The 20,086-nt window shown below is 36.3% G+C and overlaps 1 protein-coding gene across 3 annotated transcripts in view; it reads right to left on the reverse strand.

Annotated features, from left to right (window-relative positions):
- Positions 1–20,086, reverse strand: part of flnba (filamin B a) — a 750,037-nt gene that overhangs the window by 579,963 nt on the left and 149,988 nt on the right. For 2 of the 3 annotated variants that reach the window (XM_073917115.1, XM_073917114.1), the window contains 8 exons: positions 15,882–16,148; positions 15,609–15,746; positions 14,075–14,190; positions 9,465–9,597; positions 9,164–9,340; positions 8,635–8,853; positions 5,280–5,450; positions 1,676–2,645 (listed from right to left, as the gene is read on the reverse strand). In XM_073917115.1, the coding sequence (XP_073773216.1) occupies positions 2,458–2,645; positions 5,280–5,450; positions 8,635–8,853; positions 9,164–9,340; positions 9,465–9,597; positions 14,075–14,190; positions 15,609–15,746; positions 15,882–16,148 (1,409 nt within the window). In that variant the 3' untranslated portion in view covers positions 1,676–2,457. Of the gene's footprint in view, positions 1–1,675; positions 2,646–5,279; positions 5,451–8,274; positions 8,854–9,163; positions 9,341–9,464; positions 9,598–14,074; positions 14,191–15,608; positions 15,747–15,881; positions 16,149–20,086 lie in introns of those variants that run through there. The other variant, XR_012387353.1, reaches the window with a different exon arrangement.

Here is a 20,086-nt window from a genome sequence, read left to right on the forward strand (position 1 = left end):
GTTCGAATTCTCATTCCACACATTTTTTTCAGTACTTTATTTGAGAGCATTTTAAGTGTCATTCCTCAAAATCCAACACGAGAAAGTGATGGTAACTGACCGAAACCACACAGGTATAATGTTATATGTCAAACACTTCATTAATGGTTATGTTTATAATACTGTTATATACAATTTTAGTCATTCTTTTACAAATATATGTGAAAAATAAGTGTCTTTATTCAATTTTGAACACTGATTGACATTAAACATATAAATTTCTTATCTTTGTTGTCAAATAACAGAACAAATTGTAGTGAAAAAGTAATTTATTAAGCCAAACAGGAATCAGTACGACATGCCGCCATTTTTATAATCTCAGCATCACATTACTTCGGTAAATTATTTGAAGTGTAAATGGAGTTTGATAAGGTAGATCTGCTGATTTTAATGGATATACACTATAATATCTCGTGTTTCACGTGTATACAAGCGCTTATCGCCAATAACTGACATTTGAGGAGCAAAATAAATGCCGATTCAACTCTTACCTGTGAATGCATTTAAATCGACCCTGATTTAAAAAAAACGAACCAAACGAACAGTAATGACTGATCAAACAGGAAACATTTAAGAGTCAAACAAAGATTTCCTGAAAAAAAAAACAGGAGCTGCGTCCCAAATGGCACACTATACACTATGCACTCATGCACTATGTACTTATGCACTTACACACTCAACAGGATAGTATATGTATGTAGTGTTGTCCCAAATGGCACACTAATGTTTTTTTACTAAGCGGAAATTCAAACCGTTTCCCTGATGACGTTTGACTGTTGCCAAATCAGTGAAATAAACGACTGAATTATCAAGTAACACCTGCCGTGAGTGTTGCCGCATTTACCATCCGGAGGCACTATAATCACTCTCGTAGGAGAATTTTGCTTTCACAATTCAAAATAAATAAAGTTATTCAACATGTGCGTCCGATCGCTCCGCCCCTTCCGCTACGTAAGCAAACCTGCGGTCGTTGAGTGCGTGAAGTGTCCATCATTACACACTTCATTTTAGCGGCTGAATGAGTGCATCATCCGGGTAATTAAAGTGCACTCATTATTTTGAGAGTTTTCAATGTGAACACACTACTTACACTATTTATACTACAAAATGGCGTAAAATAGTGCATAAGTATGCGATTTGGGACGCAGCTATTTTGTTTGCCTCTGAAAACAAGCGTGAAGGAAATACACAACCGCTAACTAGTGTATTTTTCAAATCAGTGAAGTTCCGCCCACAGCACAAATCTGACCAATCACGTATCAGCTGACTGGAGAACGTTGAGACGGGACCACTATCTGCACACGTTGTTGGAGGCATCGCGCAAATAGAGGCAATTTATTATTTTTAATGATTGATTTCGGTTTAATACTGTTAGCTAAGTTAAGTTAGCTGGTTCTTTAGTTTTATTAGCGTTTATCGCCATTAACTGACATTTGAAGTGCAAAATGCAGATACTCTTACCTGTGAATGTATTTAAATCGACCGCCGGTTATGGATAAGAGTTTCATAAGAGCTACTTTCTGTAATGTTATACGGTTTTAAAGGAAGGCCTAAGTGTCATATTAATGAGACTATATAAAATAAACCATCAAGAAGAAATCTGAAGGTTTCAGTCTCTATAATTAACAACACACAGTAGCTTCTAAATTATTTATTCCATTCAATTTTAATAAGCAAATGTACATCAGATCTATTCACGTGTTACACAATAAGGCACCAATGGCTAATAGATAATACAATTATATGTCCCCTCTTGCCCTTAAAAGACTTACAAAATACTTAACCACTGGAGTATCAAAACTAGTAGATGATTTAAGACAAACACAAATGATGAAAATAATCATATTAAATCTGCATCAATCCATTACTGTGACTGAATATTAGTGTCTTCAAACAAAAAAAAAAGCCAAATTAATTCAAGAATACTGGATGTTTTTGGTCTTGAGGGCTCTGAAAGTCTAATAAATTTAACCTTTTTCTATATAAATGTTCAATATTTAGTAGTGAAACCTACTGAGATGACAAAAGCAGTGCTTGATTTGAAGTGTTTTTATGGACGATGCTTCGATTAATGTCACAGCTCAGATTAAACAGCAAGAATCAAATACAGACAATGTTATAATATGTGCATTAAAATGAACTAGACGAACAATTAAAGTCAGTATCAGTAGTTAAGAGACGTTTTTGGGTGTTGAACCCTAATCAGTTTGTTCATACAAGATCATCTGAACTCTCTAAAAACCAAATCGACAAACAGAAATGCACAATTCATGCATCATAACATGCCGTTACAGTCATAATGCATCACATTCCAGTCGAAAACCTGATCAAGTGCAAAGTTCATCAGAATGAAGAGGGTCTGGATGTGTGTTTTTACAGTGTCTCTGGAGTGTTTTTAGAAGGACGAAGTACAGGGCATTATGGGACGGTGACAGTGAATGGAGAGCCTGGGATGTGTTCATCTCCCCATTTGACAGCCAGAATGTAGTTTCCTCGCTCCTTCAGGACATAGCTGACGTTGTATTGCATGTTTCCCATGTGTTTGACCAGGATTTCCTCGCAGGGGGTTTGAGGACCGTGAACACCCACCAGGAGCATGTTCTTCCCTGATGAATAAAAGCACAAACACAAGGTTAGATGGCAGACAAAAATACTAAAATACAATTACACCACCTGACAAAAAGTCTTGTTGTGGATCCCAGTTGTAAGAGCAACAAATAATAACTTGACTTCTAGTTGATCATTGGTAAAAGTGTCAGAGGGTGGATTACTCAGATGAATCATCTGTTGAGCTGCATCCCAATCATCACAAATACTGCAGATGACCTCCTGGAACCCACATGGACCCAAGATTGACACAGAAACCAGTCAAGTTTGGTGAATGAAAAATCATGGTTTGGGGTTACATTCAGTATGGAGGAGTGCAAGAGATCTGCAACATCAACAGCCTGAGGTATCTGTGCTGCCCATTACATTACAAACCACAAGAGAGGGACACATCTCCAGCAGGAGAGCGCTCCTCATACTTTAGCCTCCACATCACAGTTCCTGAAAGCAAAGAAGGTTAAGGTGCTCCAGGATTGGCCAGCCCAGTCACCAGAGATGAACATTATTGAGCATCTCTAGGGAAATGTGAAGGAGGAGGCATTGAAGATGAATCTAAAGACTCTTGATGAGCTCTGGGAGTCCTGCAGGAACACTTTCTTTGCCATTCCAGATGACTTTATTAATCAGTGATTTGAGTCATGTCAGAGATGTATGGATGCAGTCCTCCAAGCTCATGATGGAGTCAGACACAATATTCATTCTGTCTCCACTGCAGCAGGACTTTATATTCTATACTGGACATTATTTCTGTTCAGTAATGAGACTTTAGTCTGAGTAAAGTCAGACCTTACTGTCCTAATGAAATCATTAAAAATCAAGACATGATCATATTTTATTTTGGTCAAATAAGCATAATCTAGAGGCCTTTGCCTTTCATATAAGACACTTCTGATCCCAAATGATCAACTAGAAGTCAAGTTATAATTTGTTGTTTCTAAAACTTGGATAGCCGACCAGATTTTTGTCAGGTAGTGTATTCACCTTATTCTTTGCGTACAAGCGGGTTCTAAAACAATCGCAAAAACAAGCGCACTTCCGCATTGAAAAATACGGTTAATATCCTTACCAAAAGTATTTACCGACCCAATACTGCCATGACAGAGGGTCAAAAAAAACTGGCCAGAAAAATATGTTATTGGTTGTGGTTCAAAATTATTAATCATTTAATATTGCTTTCTTGAAACAATGGAATTGTGTCATCTAAAAATGATTGTAAGCATGTCTGAAAACTTTTCTGTGGTCGTTTTTCTCGTTACCATATAGTATAAAATTTAAATTGTTTACAGATGGAATTATAAATAGTTATTAATATTTAAAGTCTACTTTGTATTTGTTTGTTTGCTTGTACTATTGTTAAATAAAAAAAAAGTTCCACCCATTCTCCAAACCATTTTATGCCAATTAAAATCATTATATTTAGATTTATGATTAAAAATTGTCATCATAATCATAATTATGATGCAGTTAAAAAAATAAAATACTTGAAAAACCATAAGATATTAATCTTAATTACTGATTTAAGTAAGTAGATGACGATGATTACTACTACTACGACTAGTACTATTATAACTAGGACGACAACTACTACTACTAGGATGACGACTACTACTAATACTACTAGGATGACGACTACTACTAGGACGATGACTATTAATACTACTACTAGGACAACGACAACTACTACAAGGACTACTACTACTAGGATGACAACGACTACTACCACTACTACTATTACTACTAGGACGACAAGGACTACTACTACTTCTACAAGGACAACAACGACTACTTCTACTAGGATGACAACGACTTTTACTACTAGGATGACAACGACTACTACTATTAGGATGACAACGACTACTACTATTACTTCTAGGACGTCAACGACTACTACTACTAGGACGACAACAACAACTACTACTACTAGGGCGACAACGACTACTACTATTACTACTAGGACGACAAGGACTACTACTACTATTACTACTAGGACGACAACGACTACTACTACTAGGACGACAACGACTACTACTACTAGGACGACAACAACTACTACTACTAGGACGACAACGACTACTACTACTTGGACGACTACTACTACTAGGACGACAACGACTACTACTACTAGGACGACAACGACTACTACTACAAGGTTGACAACAACTACTACTACTAGGATGACAACAACTACTACTACTAGGATGACAATGACTACTACTATTAGGATGACAACGACTACTACTATTACTTCTAGGACGTCAACGACTACTACTACTAGGACGACAACAACAACTACTACTAGGACGACAACGACTACTACTATTACTACTAGGACGACAAGGACTACTACTACTATTACTACTAGGACGTCAACGACTACTACTACTAGGACGACAACAACAACTACTACTAGGGCGACAACGACGACTACTACTACTACTAGGACGACAACGACTACTACTACAGCGGTGACTACTACTACAGCTGCTGATAATAATAATAATAAATATTATAATACATGTTTTTTTAAGCATTAAATCATGCATTATTTTGCATCATGAAGACATTCTTTTATAAAGTGTAAAAATATTTTGTTGAATGTGTGTGTTTTTTCTCGTCCTGCTCTGAGGTCTCACCAGCTTTACTGCAGTCAACAGTGAAAGAGGCTTTCTGGCTGATGAAGGCCTTGCTGAGTCCAGGGCCTCGACTGCTGACCCTGCTGGCAGACGAGCTGGTGGAGCGAGTCACGGAATCCACCATCAGACATGACATTTCACTCACGCTGCTCACGTTCACCAGACGCGGACCTGAGGAGAAAAACACTCATCATTACAAAAGTCACTAACACCCTGATCACACACAGTGTTGGGGGAAGTTACTTTTGAAATAATGGACCCTTTTTACGTGTTTAGCTCTCATCAGTATCTTAAATCCCTAGAAGTTTTTAATATTTAAATTTGATTGAAAAAAATGTATGAGCATTTATATGCATTTACATATGTATTATATCATCTTTGCATCAAATGACAAAAAAATAGTTACCGTTTGTGCGAGGCGTTTGAAGGCGTACAGAATGTATTGGTGCAAGACAGTAAATTTGACCTTGTTCTCTTCTCTGTGCACAGTGAGACTTAATTTATATTTAATAAATTCAAAATTATTACATCTGCGCAAACATGTCCCCCATTCTCAATTATGGAGCAGTCCAGCAGTCAAATCAGGTAAAGATTTAGTTTTAAAAATGAAATATCATTTTTAGTTCTGAATTTATTTTAAGCAAGCAAATCATTTAAAAAGTTGTACAAGATTCTTTACAGGTTTTTTTCATTAAGATAAAGGGTATAAAAGGATATTGAGTGATTTAAGAAAAAAAAATTTGCAAAATAAACCAATAAAAATAGCTGAAAGTACAAATCACTAAATCCGCCCTGGCCTCAGGCTCTGCCTCAAGTGGGTTGATTTTTAGCAGCTGATGACGCGATGCACTAAACATTCTAATGACACCAGTGGGATCGTAGGTTCCAGGGAACAGTTAATGCTGATCACATCAGTGTTATCATATGTGTCAAATGGTTAAAGTGTTTTTTTTTTGTTTCTTTTATTATTTAGTGATTCCTCTGCGTAACACTAGAAGGAAGCCCATGTATAGGGCCAGACGGAATCTGCGGACGTTTTTTGCTATTTTGGTTAAAGTCTGTGGATTTCTGCGGAATTATTTTGGGAGAATCGTACCTAAAACCTTAATATATGAAATAAAAAATAATACCTTTTTAACTTTTATTTAATGCTTAAAATGCAAATCCATTTAGATCCACTTTATTTGGCAAATAAAGCTAGTTTGTCATATATTTAGCAAAAGAGAGAAAAATTACTGTATAAACGGCATTGTACATAAATCAGATGAACATTTTTACATCAGTCAATAATATTACTGAAATTAATTAAAAAACTGAATAAATATAGATTTACACACATTTACTCAAGTAAATAAACAGAATTAATGATGGGCTAAAGATCTGCGCAAAACCTGTGGAATTCTGCGTGCGCAGATTCCAGGTGGGCCTACCCACGTAGAACAGTTTCAGAACCACTGCCATATATGATTCCTCACCAGAGTTGGACAGCCAGAGTTTCAAAGTAACGTGTTACTGTTCTTATTACATTTTTGGGGAACGCAGTACTGTAACCAATTACATTTTACATTTATGTCATTTGATGACAGTTACTAAAGCCAATGTAATTACGTTACTTGCGTGACAAGTATAGTTTTTAAAAGAAAAAGAAAAAAAATGCTGCTTTTAAATCTGAAAGCTGAAATGGTTGCCGATGTGTGCTTGCTTCGACAAGACAAGAGTGGAACCACAGACATTATTTTGATTTCATTCAGCGTAAAAACTAAAATATTGCTGTGAAATGCAGTCTATGTCCAGTCTCTTAAGAACTTTCGACTGCTTTTACCTCAACCAGCAACTTGTTCAACACTTGAACAGAAAGCATTATAGGACAATACTCGCCACCAAGGAGAACACCGGCGCCCAAAAACATGGTGCTCCAACTCAGCTGTAACATGCTAAAACCAATTTTTGTGAAGGATATGGAGTGAAGGTCTCTTCTGAATGTGAAGAGTAGCGTAGCTGCTTATGGTACTGTTTAAATATAGTATCTTTTGAAAAGGCGCACCAGTCGAAAACCGCAAGTCACGTGACAAGAACTGACCAATCTGCTTCATGCTTTCTTTGTATATACACAGGCTGTTTCTCAATTCCAAGATCGCAGAGAACGGAGTTGTGTTCTTGTGGAGAGCGGTCTTGCCAGGTGTCCTCGGAAGAACGAACTCAGGAGACCATGAGGGCAGAGAACGCGTCCTTTGAGAATTGAGATGCTACTATCTTCCTGATGGTCACATGACCTTCACGTGTTTAAATGGTAAATTATTTAAACATTACAACATTCATAAAACGATTTATTGTTTTCCCCCTTTTCAAAATATATACTTTGCATAAAAACATTATAAATATACACTGCACAATACAAATAAAACAGATTTTAAAAGGAATTTCAGCAAACAAACACCCTTAATGTGTTTATTCCTTTATTAAAATGTCCATGGTAATGTTTACTTTCACCGTTTCATTCAGGGAAACTCCTGAGGTAAATAAGTTATATCTCTGAACTTTAATAATAAATCGAAATAAAATGCAGCGCTTCCCACCTCCAGTCGCAATGACTTCTGGGACTTCCCAAGGGAGTTCGGTGCTCAAGTCTGCATCAGTGCGTCCTCGATATCAAGAACACATCCGGGAAGTTTCACGCGTCCTCCGTATTTGCGGTCTTGAGTATTGGAACTGAACTTAGGCAGCTGATAATGACGATTCCCGAGAACACAAGGACGCAAGACCGCTGAAGAACGCATATTGAGAAACAGCCATAATTTGGTAGACTAATTACCTCAGACAATCACAAAACATCCAAACACTGCAGTGCTATGGATGTCAATGGTTACAGGTATCTAGTTTTCTTCATGTCTCCTTTTGTGCTAAAAAAAAAAGACAAATGGATTCGGAACAAGTGAACGATGACAGAATTTTAAGTTTTCAGGTCTTTAGAATATGTCAAGCTGCTGTGATCAACCTATTGTGATGTTTTTCAAAGTACTTAAAGAGCTGTATTTTATTTTGTATTGCTTATAGCTATATTTTATACGTTTTAAAATTAACTTCGAAGTAGTAATCTGATTACTTTTTACATGTAGTAATTAGTAATGTAATCAGATCACAATTTTCCAGTGGTAGTCAGTCATTTGTAATTATTACTTTTTTAAAGTAACATACCCAACAATGTTCCTCACCCGATAAAGAGTTTAAAAACCGCCAGAAATCAATAATATTTGCCAATTAGCTAGTAAAAATCCTCAATAAGAAAATCAACCACAAAAAACAAACAGATCATCACCATCATTCTTCATCTGAAATAGGCATTATTTCTACACACCGGTCACTTTGGCTTTGAACGGGCTGCCGGTGATGTGGTTGGGACCTCCGTATTTGGCAGTGATGATGTAGTTTCCAGGGGCCATCGGTGTGTAGTGCACTTTGAAGCCTTCGGGACACTCCTGACACTCCATCTTCACCTTAGAAGGGCCCTCGATAGTGAGCGACAGGGACCCCGGCCCCGCTTTAGTGTTGTTGATTATGAACTCGGCCTGATTTCCTGACAGAGAAGAGTTTGCATCAGAAGGGGGGCATCTTTTTAGGAAAAATACATTGCAACTCATTCCAGAATTTCTGACGTGCACATGCAAACGTAAACAAAGTAGGGTTGTCAAAAAAAAAGAATGAGTAGCAATCGGTGCTGAAATTTTAAAAGTGTTCATTTTCCGCTAACATTTGAGCACTGCTGAGCGTGTTTTAAACAGTGGCCATTGTCAAAGCGATCTCCTTAGCCTCTTCAGTTCAACAACTCTGGCTTTTATTTGTGTTGGGAGTTTTGAGCTCGGGTGTGTGAAGTGTGTTTTATTCACCTGTGGTTCCTCTCTCCAATCCGGGTCCATAAGCCGTGACGAGTCCCGCATCTCCGCCCTGTCCTGGCTCTCCCACACGGATCTGGAAGGGGCTGCCGGGGATGTGTGTGTCGTTGAACTTCACGTCGATGACGTGGATGCCGTTCTCTCGCGGGATAAAACGAATGGCGTACTTATCTGTGAATGAAGCAGAGGAAGAGCAGAACTGATGATCAAACATGAAGGTCAGATTACAGGTTTCTAGAGTGTGTTGTGGAGTGTGTGTGTGAGTAAGTTTATGTATGTGTGTGTGTTCCCTGACCTTGTTCTAGCTCAGACACCGCACACTCCTCCAGCGCTCCGGATGGACTGTGCACTTTAGCGCTGATGGATCCCTTCGCCCCGTTCAGTCGCACCGCAAACGAGGACGGCTGATTCACTTTCAGGCCAGACTCCTGCAGGAGCCAGCAGACACATCAGAACAACACACACGCATACACGCACGCACACACATACGCACGCACACACAGAGAAACACACAAAAACACAACACATAAACAGACACACAAACACAATCACCATAGGCAGACAGACCCAACACACATACACAAAAACTCAACACACAAAGTGACAAACCTAACACACACACATACATATACAGACACAAAAACACATCACTTACACACACACATGCATGTAGACACTCAGACAAACACAACACACAAAAAAACATACACACAGACCCAACACACACACAGACAAACACAACACATACACACACATGCAGGCAAGCATGCAAACACAGACACAAAGCACACACACACACAGAAACAAACGCACACATGCATGTACACACTCTTTAAATCAGTGCATATACGGTTTGTGGATCAATTATACCGGGCCGCACAGGAAATCATGAATTAATTCTGTTTTATTCATCATCTGAGCCTGATCTAGAGGTCTGCATAAATTTCCGAATGAAGCGCGGTTGGTAACTGGTTTATTTTGGACGGGAGCGGGCGGTCTTAACAATATCGCTCCCGAGCAAGCGAGCACGCTTATGTGTGTGTGTGAATGAGACAGCGTGATGCTGCATTTAGCTTGTTTGTTGCTGTGTGTGTGCGCACGAATGAGAGGTGTGTGTGCTTGGTGCTTATGTGTGCAACAGACAGCTTGTTATAGGCCTGTCTGGACTCTGTATAGCTGGGTGGTTTTTGGTTTTGTCCCCCCCCCAACCCAACCCCCCCCCGCTTGTTAGGGGGAACGGGCGCGGTGGGTAAAAAACGGGGCAGGCAGCGGGACAACAAATGCTGAATAAAAGCTGGAGCAGTCGGGTTCAGGATAAAACCTAGCAGGAGCGGGATTCAAAATTTAGTCCCGCGCAGATCTCTAGTCTGAACAAGCTTTTATTTTGAAAAATCTTTTATTGAAAATTCTCTCGCTTTACATCTCGGTCACTTGAGCATCCAAATTTAACCCACAAGCAGCAAAATGAGTAAGAAACAGACGTCTTAAGAAAGTTTTTTTGCTAAGGGGAAAGTGAACGACCCGCGACCTGCCAAGGAATGGATCTGCAACCTATTTGTCAATAAATCAGGTGAATCCTGCAAGAAGATTAACTGCATCACAAATGACGGCGGCCTTTTAGGGGCCGTTCGCATATCACTTTTCTAGAGTTCACGCAAGTTCGCTATTTCCGATGGAGGTGCCCGGCTTGCATGAATGATGTAACGCACTTGAACCTTCCAGGTGCCCCCAGTTGAATGAATGCTGTGAGTGCACTGCAAATTACGTGACAAGAACTGACCGATCAGCTTCCTAATTTGTATAGAATATACACATTTCAGTAGACTTATGGCCCGTCTCCGCTGAGTAATACGGTTCCGTATGCTTTTATGGCCATTTCCACTGTCAAAAGGTACCAAAAAGCGAAACGTACCATACCACTTTTTGGTCACCCTTTGCAAAGGATATCTAGCACAAAAAAAGTGTACCAAAAGGCAGAGCTAGACACATAGCTGAACAATATTGGTTTACAGAGATACATCACTTGCTCGTGCTACAAGCCAGGAGAATGAAAACAAAGGAAGCGGCATTTAAAAACACAGCCGAGACATTACACCGTAATAAAATATATATATATATATATATATATATATATAACAACGATCCAGGGTCAACACGAGCTCAAACAAACCTTGTCGTTGTCTTGATGAACACTCACAAAGCTATTTACAAAGCTATTATCCTGTTGTTGTTTTCCGAGCCTGTCTAAAAGCACAAATGGTTTCACTTTCTCCAAAGAGCTTGCGATCGCGCATCTATATTTGAAATAATGAACTTCTTGAGCTCATATTAATAACGTGCACGTGATCATTGAAGCATTATGAAATCCTATACTGTCAGAACGAGACAAACACGAGAGTGAAGCGCAAAAAAACAAAGGAGAAGCTGGAAAAAAAAATAGCAAATGATGTTTCTGCAACCTAAAACATGAACAAACGGCCATGTTTAACAATCATCATCACCTTTTGGACTATTATGAACTGGGAATGACAGAATTACTCTAACAGAGGTTACATGTACTGCTGAAGATTAAAGATATGAGAGGTTTGCTCTGACTGTGGGCTATATTTTGTGTTGTTTTTGAACCCAAATAAGAACTAAATGTCTGCTGTGTGTAGTTTTTCTGTAAGTGGTAACATATCGGAGACTGTAAGGCTCTGTATGTCTTCATATATGTTCATTTATTTATTAATTTATTATAGTTGCAGACGTTACAGTAGGCCATTTCGCGCTGTCATTGATCTGAAGTCATAATCAAATCATGTTTATAGAAAGGTTAGTAATAAACATTTATACACAAGTATTTATGTGTAAAGCATCTGTTTTGTGAGAAGTGCTTCTCATATGATATGTGAACGACCTGTACGGCTTTACTGTGACATTTCCTTGAGTAAAAATGACATCGTCTGCACTTTCTGTTGTACACCACGCCCACCAAAAGGAGACCCTTTTGGCAGTGGAAACGCAAGCTTGATAAAGGTTATCCGTACCGTATCTCTCAATGGAAACCGGCCATAATGATCTCAGACAAACACCCAAACACTGCAGTGCTTTATCATTTTCTCCATAAATAAAGCATGTATCAGAGCTGCAGCAAAGTTTTGTCAGCTTGTCATGATCTGAGAAAATGGTTGATGGTCACCTAGCAACATACGAACCAAACCCCCCCCAACCCCAGCGTTGAGGGGTCGCGGTAATACAAAGGTTGGGGACCACTGCTTTAAATGAGGAACGAATGCACCAAATCTGAATTAGGAAATATTACAATTTATATTTACCTAATACACACAACAAATGGCAACAAAAAAAAGTAAATGTTTATAAACTCACCTGAATTGACCTAAGATCAGCTAAAGCTGAGAGAGAGAGATCTGACAAATGTTGGATGAGAGAGAACGAGAACTAGAGGGTTTGATAAACTAATAGATAAACTACAGAGAATGCTATAGGGAATAAACTACAGAGAATAAAACTACAGAGAATAAACTATAGGGAATAAACTACAGAGGATGATGGGAAGTGTTGGCTGAGCTTCTCTCTCTGCTTTAACTGATGGTTTGTGATTCTGTTAAAAGCCTTTAAATGAAACACAAGAGAAACACCAGAGCAAACACACACAGAGAACTGAACACCCACAGCGGCTCCATCAGTCTTTGTCATGTCTATATAAATGCATAGCATGTTCATTCAAAATGTGTATAAAATAAAATAAATATAAAAAATTATGTAAACATTATTTAAAATAAAAAATAATTATAAAATTATAAAATAAATGTAAAAATACAAAACAAAATATATTTAAATAAATGTATCTAAATTTAAAACAATTAATAATAAAATAAATACAAAATGAAAAAGAAACTTATAATAATAAAATAATAAATAACATTAATAATCAAATTAAATTAAATAAATACATAAAACAAAGAAATATTTGTTTTTAAATTTAATTACATAAAAATTAATAATTAAATAAAATAAACAAAAATATATATATATTTATTTTAATTGAAATTGAACTAAAAATAACAATATAAAATAATAAATACAAATCGAAAACAAAACCAAAAAATAATTAAATCAATTACATTCAAAACAAACAATAATTAAATAAATACAAAAAACAAAACAAAAACAATTAATTTATTTAAATTAAAAACAAATATTTTTTTTTAAAAATTAATACAATGCAAAAAATATTTAAATGAATTTTTAAAAAATTATAATAATAAAATAAAAACAAAACAAAAGCAATTAAATTATTCTCATTAAAATGTTAATTAAATAATAAATACAAAACAAAAATCAAAACAAAAATAGTTAATTTAATTTAAAACAAATAATAATAAAAAAAAATATTAAATTAAATATAAAAATAAATGGTGAGAATAAAACTTGAATTAACATGATTAAATTACAAAGTTGTTAGAATAAATAATTAAACCATGAGTAAATAATTTAACTTAATATATATATATATATATATATATATATATATATATATATATATATATATATATATATATATATATATATAAATTCAACAATTTCTATTGTTAGTTCAAAAACTATTAATTAAAATAATAATAATACACTTTTTTTTAATAATAATAATAATAATAATCTTATTTCAAAGTATTAGTGCTTCTACTGCATTTATCATTAAATAAATACAGGTGAGATATAAGGCTCATATTATTTGCTGAGAATAAAAAAAAATCTGAATATTGTCAATTAATTAATTAAACATGCAAATGATTAATAAAACACACAAATGGTTTAAAAGGGCTGTGTTTTCCTCTGCTGTGAGTTTGGAGCGCTGTGGACGTATGTGTGTCTGTGTGCAGGTGTTTTCTCATGTCTCACCTGAAGGCTGGTAACAGTGAGGCGGCGGGCATCGTCTACAGGAGCAAACACTGGAACCAGGAATGGGCTTTCAGGAATGTGCTCATCATTGAACTTTATAGACACTTCATAGTCTCCTGCAAACACACGAAGAAGATATAATGCGTCAGATTTACACAGCATTTCCAGAGGACCTGTTTATGAACCTGACATAAACATGCATTTAACATGTTCTGTTCAGGATGACAGGCATGTCACAAAAAAACTCCATGTAAAAGCTACTTTTTAGAATATTATTTATATGTATATTGTGTATTTATTTATATATATTTTTTTCATTTTTATTTTTGTAATTTTTCCATTTATTTATATGCATTTTATGATTTATGTATTATGTATTTGTTTAGTTTTTTATTTGTATTTATTTTTATCATTTTATAATTTTATTTATTTTATGCATTTATTTATATGTACTTATTTAATTTTTTATATTTATTTATATGTTTTTATTATTTATATTTATTTACTATACACACACACACATACATACATATATATATATATATATATATATATATATATATATATATATATACACATACATACATACATATATATATACATATATACACACACACACACATACATACATACGTACACACATATATATATATATATATATATATATATATATACACACACACACACACACACACACACATACATACCATACATACATACATACGTACACACATATATATATATATATATATATATATATATATATATATATATATATATATATATATATATATATATATATACAAACACACACACACATACACATACATACACAGTTGAATATATATATTTCTTTTAATCTATACATTTTTATATGTATTTTTTTATTCATTTTTTATTCATTTTATGTATTTATTTATATGCGATTATTTTTATCTATTTACTTATTTTTTATGTTTATTTATATTTATTTACATATATATTTATTTTTTATTGCATTATTTATGTCTATTTATTTATTTTATTATTTATATTTATTTATATGTATTTACTTATATTTATTTTTACCACTATTTTTGTTTGTTTATTTATTATATGCATTTATACACACTTATTTTTATTTATTTAATTATTTATTTTCTTTATGTATTTACTTACATATTTCTTTACCCCTTTATTTGTCTATTTATTTATTATACGTATTTATTTCTATGCACTTATTTTTTATCTATTTATTTATTTCATTTAATATTTATTTATAAGCATCTACTTATGTATATTTTTTTTATTTTACTTTTGTATTTGTCTATTTATAAATTTTTACCCATTCCTCAGTAATAGACTGAAGGATCAGAGAAAGCTGTTAGAGTACATACACACATCAGAAAAAGTGGTTACAAGTTTACTAAATAGATGCTTTTAAATGCCAGTCTGTCTCTAATGTGTACTTTTAATCCTACTGACCAAAATGCATCATAACAGCAGGTGTAAACAGAGCCTGACAGACAGAGCATGTGTGTGTGTTTGTGTGTACCAGGCTCTTGAGCTACATATGAGACTCCACATGATCCGTCTTTCCTCTCCTCAAATGAGATTTCAGCTCGACTCGGCCCTTCCACAGCGATTGATAAACCACCAGCCCCTGCTTCACGAGTCCACACGGTAAACTCAGCTACACATGATGACAAACACAAGAACAGACATTTAAAATGAACATATTTTAGAGAACTAATCACTGTAAAACCATGATATTTTTATCCGACGTTATCATAAGCACAACCATCTCTAGGGTTCAGCCCATGCCTACCTGGCTCACAGACGTCTGCTTTCTCCAGTCCGGGTCCCGCAGCTCTCACCTTCTGCGCTCCTCCTTCCCCCAGCGGCCCCACGGTGAACTGAAAGGGGGATCCGGGAACGTGCTGCCCACGGTACCGCACGTTTACCAAATGAACACCGGTCTCCTGCGGCACGAAGCGAACACAGTATGTCTGATTCCCCACTGACACCAGATCAGCCTCTTCTGTGGCTCCAGACGGACTGATGACCTGAGCCGTCACGTCACTAATGTCCACCTCTGAGGAGGAAACACACAGCATTTATTTAACGAGAGAACAGGCAAACATTATAAAATGTACAACATTTTAAATTAAGGCTGCACGATACTGGAAAAATCGGACATTGCAATACTTTGTTTTGCTGCGATATGCATTGCAATAATATGAATTTAATTGGGCAAGCCAAGGCAAGTTTATTTATACAGCACATTTCATACGCAATGGTGATTCGAAGTGCTTTACACGAACATGTATTTAAAATAAAAACAAAAAAAGAACAAACATGATTAAAAACATATTAAGGAAAGACTATTTTGATGATCCATGCGCAAAGTGCAGAGCGCAAAAGCATTAAGGGCGTGTCGGAATCCACTTATTCTATTTTAGTGACGGAAAAAATAGCCGTGGCGCATGGTCTAACAGGGTTGAGCTTATTTTCTTCATAAGTTATAGGTGTGTTTTGAGAATAAAACAATCAGAGTCTCATTCCCTTTAAGAGTCAGTTGCGTCGCGCCGTAGCGAATTTGCTATTTACATGACGGACTTCGTAAGTGGAAAAACTGAATGCTTCACTAGAGAGAAAACAGTTAAACAGAGTATCTGCAGCGTGAGAATGAGATGAGCCTACGCACAGACATCCATTAGCCTATACACAGTGTTGGGCAGTAGAGTCGCTACAAGTAGTGACGCTACTAGCTTAAATACATTTCTCTGTAGCGTGGCAGTAGTCTCCTTACTTTTTAAATCAAATAGCTTTTCAGTAGTGAGGCTATTTTATTGGTCAAGTAGCGCAGTAGCGTCCACACATGCTAGATTTACCGATCGCGGATCAATAAGCGACGGCACCGACATTCACTGAGCTGTGAGGCCGGTGTCTAGCCGATGGAAGTAAATCCATATGCTAGGGAGAAGGATTATTTCTTCTTCCTGTTTTAAGGTGTTCGACAACAAACTTTTTGGTGCGTTACTGCCACCTCTGGTGAAACTTGCTTGATTGAAAGATGACTGAGGGAGAGGAGTTATTTCTGAAGCAGGATTCCTTGTGACCATACCTTGAGGAGTATATGTTAAGAAGCAATAACCTAATTTCTGATGCTGTGCTCAAAACATAAAAATACTTTAGTATATATAACACTATAATGCTTATTACAATATATTAGGGATGTAACGGTATCAGAATTTCACGGTACGATAATACCTCGGTATGAATGGCACGGTACAGTATTTATTGAATAATTTACAGGAAAAACGAAACTAATAAAAAGACTCGAAAAAAAGTGCCAAAAGTGTTTATTTACCTTAGCACTGAACATATCAATGACATACAAACCAGCCATCTATCTGTAAGTTTCCAAACAGGAACTTTAATTTTCAATTTTAATAACAAAAAACTATTAAACCATATAAAAAATAGTTTCAATTTAGTATTGTTGAAAACTCATCACATTCAACATTTAATCACTCACTCACTCAGAGATGGGTTTTTTAAGGAAAATGATCATATAACTATAATCTGGTAAAAGCTGGGATCTCTGGGTATTTACAATGTCCCCTGCAACAGAAAAAACCCCTCTCATTTGGGACTGAGGTTTCTGGGACAGAGAGACATGATTTAGCTAAGGTTGACAGCAGTGGGTAACGTAACGTGAGATAGAGGTCTCTTTGCGGTACAAGTCAATGTCTGCATCAATCTAACAAGTGTGCTGTGTTCTGCAGTCCCCATGACGGTTTTTAGTCGTATTCCCCGACTTATATTTCCCCACAGTCTGGCAGTGCCTGCAAACTGTTTTTGTCTTTGTCTGTCACCTTTTCTCCTTTTTCGTATCTTTTTAGAAAGAAACCGAAATGCTTCCACACATCCGATTTAAAACCCGCTTTAGGTTCGATCATTTCCAGCTCTTTTTCTTCCCCGCTACTAGCAGCACACTCCATTTCCGCATTACTGGATCTGTAGTGACAACAGACCGCAAAGGATGACGGCCACGCCTGGGCTGATGGGAATTGTAGTTCCCGCTACCTCCCGTTCTCTTCATTCGCCTAAGCAAACTTTTCTCAGAAATATAGTTTTATTGAGTCATGCGCCTACGGTAATATTGAAAAAAATTACTTTTGCGGTATGACGGTATTTACAATATTGTTACATCCCTACAATATATATATATTTATATATATATATATATATATATATATATATATATATATATATATATATATATTTATATATTTATTTATTATCAAAAATATTTCCCTTTACTATAAATGACTATAGTATTTTAATTGTGTAACAGCTGCTTTTATTGAATTTTTTGTTTTAGCTGTTATATACTATTATGCGTTTCTGTTTAGTTCAGCATATTATTTACAGTAAATAATTGAACTGAACTATTCTGCCTCATTTGTTTCATTAACAGTTTTATTGATCACTAAGATGTGATTGACTTGGATTTAACTTGCTTCGATTTCAAAATGAAAATTGTAAAAATAGCTTGAATGTAGCTAAGCTACTTTTGCCATGTAGCTTTAAGCTTAGCTTGCTACATTTCCCAGGGGGTAGCTTTCAGTGTAGTTAAGCTACATTTTAAGTAGAGTAGCTAATAGCTTAGCTCACTACATTTGTCAAGTAGCTTGCCCAACACTGTATATACATAATTAATTTCGTTTGTTGAGCGCAAACATTTGTTTCAAAACTATTTCTAAATTCAGTTCATTCAGTTCACTAATGATGGCTTGCTTGACTGATAGCTCTTTGGATCTCATCTTGAGAGTTGACAGAAACCGATTCCAAATGCAAATAGCAGACTTGAAATGAACTCTGGACCTTTTATCTGCTCATTGTAATTGGGATAATGAGGGAATAGCACACACCTGCCATGGAACAGCTTAGAAGCCAACTGTCCAATTACTTATGGTCCCTTAACAAGTGGGAAGCACATATGAAAACTGCTGTAATTACTACACCGTTGACCTGATTTGGATGTAAATACCCTCAAATTAAAGCTCACAGTCTGCAGTTAATTTTATTCTAAATCCATTGTGTTGGTGTATACAGCCAAAAATGTTAGAATTGTGTCGATATCCCAACATTTATTGACCTAACTGTACATCTAACGGAAATAAAATGAAAGGGGAAAGCAAAGTTCTGCTCGATTTTCATGTAAATAAAAAATACAATTAAAAATATTAAACAATACCAAAGAAATACCCATGCACATTCTTCATTATAGTTCTTAATTATACTTATAAAATAAAATATACAAATATCCATCCTCATGGTGAACATCATTGGAAACATCCGTTTACTTTCCATGCAGGAAATGACATCATTGTAGTTTTGTGCAGTCATGAGGATGAATGAACTACAGCTGTGGTGAGGGCTGCAAACACAAACAGCAGTGTGTGTGTGAAGATCAAGCGCGTTCTGCCAACCTCGGGGTCCACATGCGCAGCTCATAACGCACCGTCCAGGCCTCCGCAGGGCCTCCTGACAGGCCGCGCACCTTTCCTGCTGCTGCTGACCCGCTGATGGGTCACTGTGAAGCGAGTTTGACCTCCGACCCGCAGATGCACAGAGCAGACGGAGCGAAACACTGACCCAGACAACAACTCGCGAGAGAGAGCCAGGAGAAACCAGCTCACTGACACACACATACATACATGCAGATACACAGACGGACACAGACAATAGAAGGATATGCGCACGCACACACACACACACACACACACACACACACAGTCATCCACATACATAAAGGACACACAGACAGACGGGACGACGCACACGCACAAACATGCAGACAAACACAGACGCACATACACACACACAGCCATGCATAGACAGACACACACCCACACATAAAGATACACACCCACACACAAAAACAAATGCACATGCACACACAACAATGCAGAGACACACACACAAAAACAAACATACATAGACCCACACAAACAATAACAC

Source organism: Danio rerio, chromosome 11 (genome assembly GCF_049306965.1).
Source record: "Danio rerio strain Tuebingen ecotype United States chromosome 11, GRCz12tu, whole genome shotgun sequence".
NCBI lineage: Eukaryota > Metazoa > Chordata > Actinopteri > Cypriniformes > Danionidae > Danio > Danio rerio.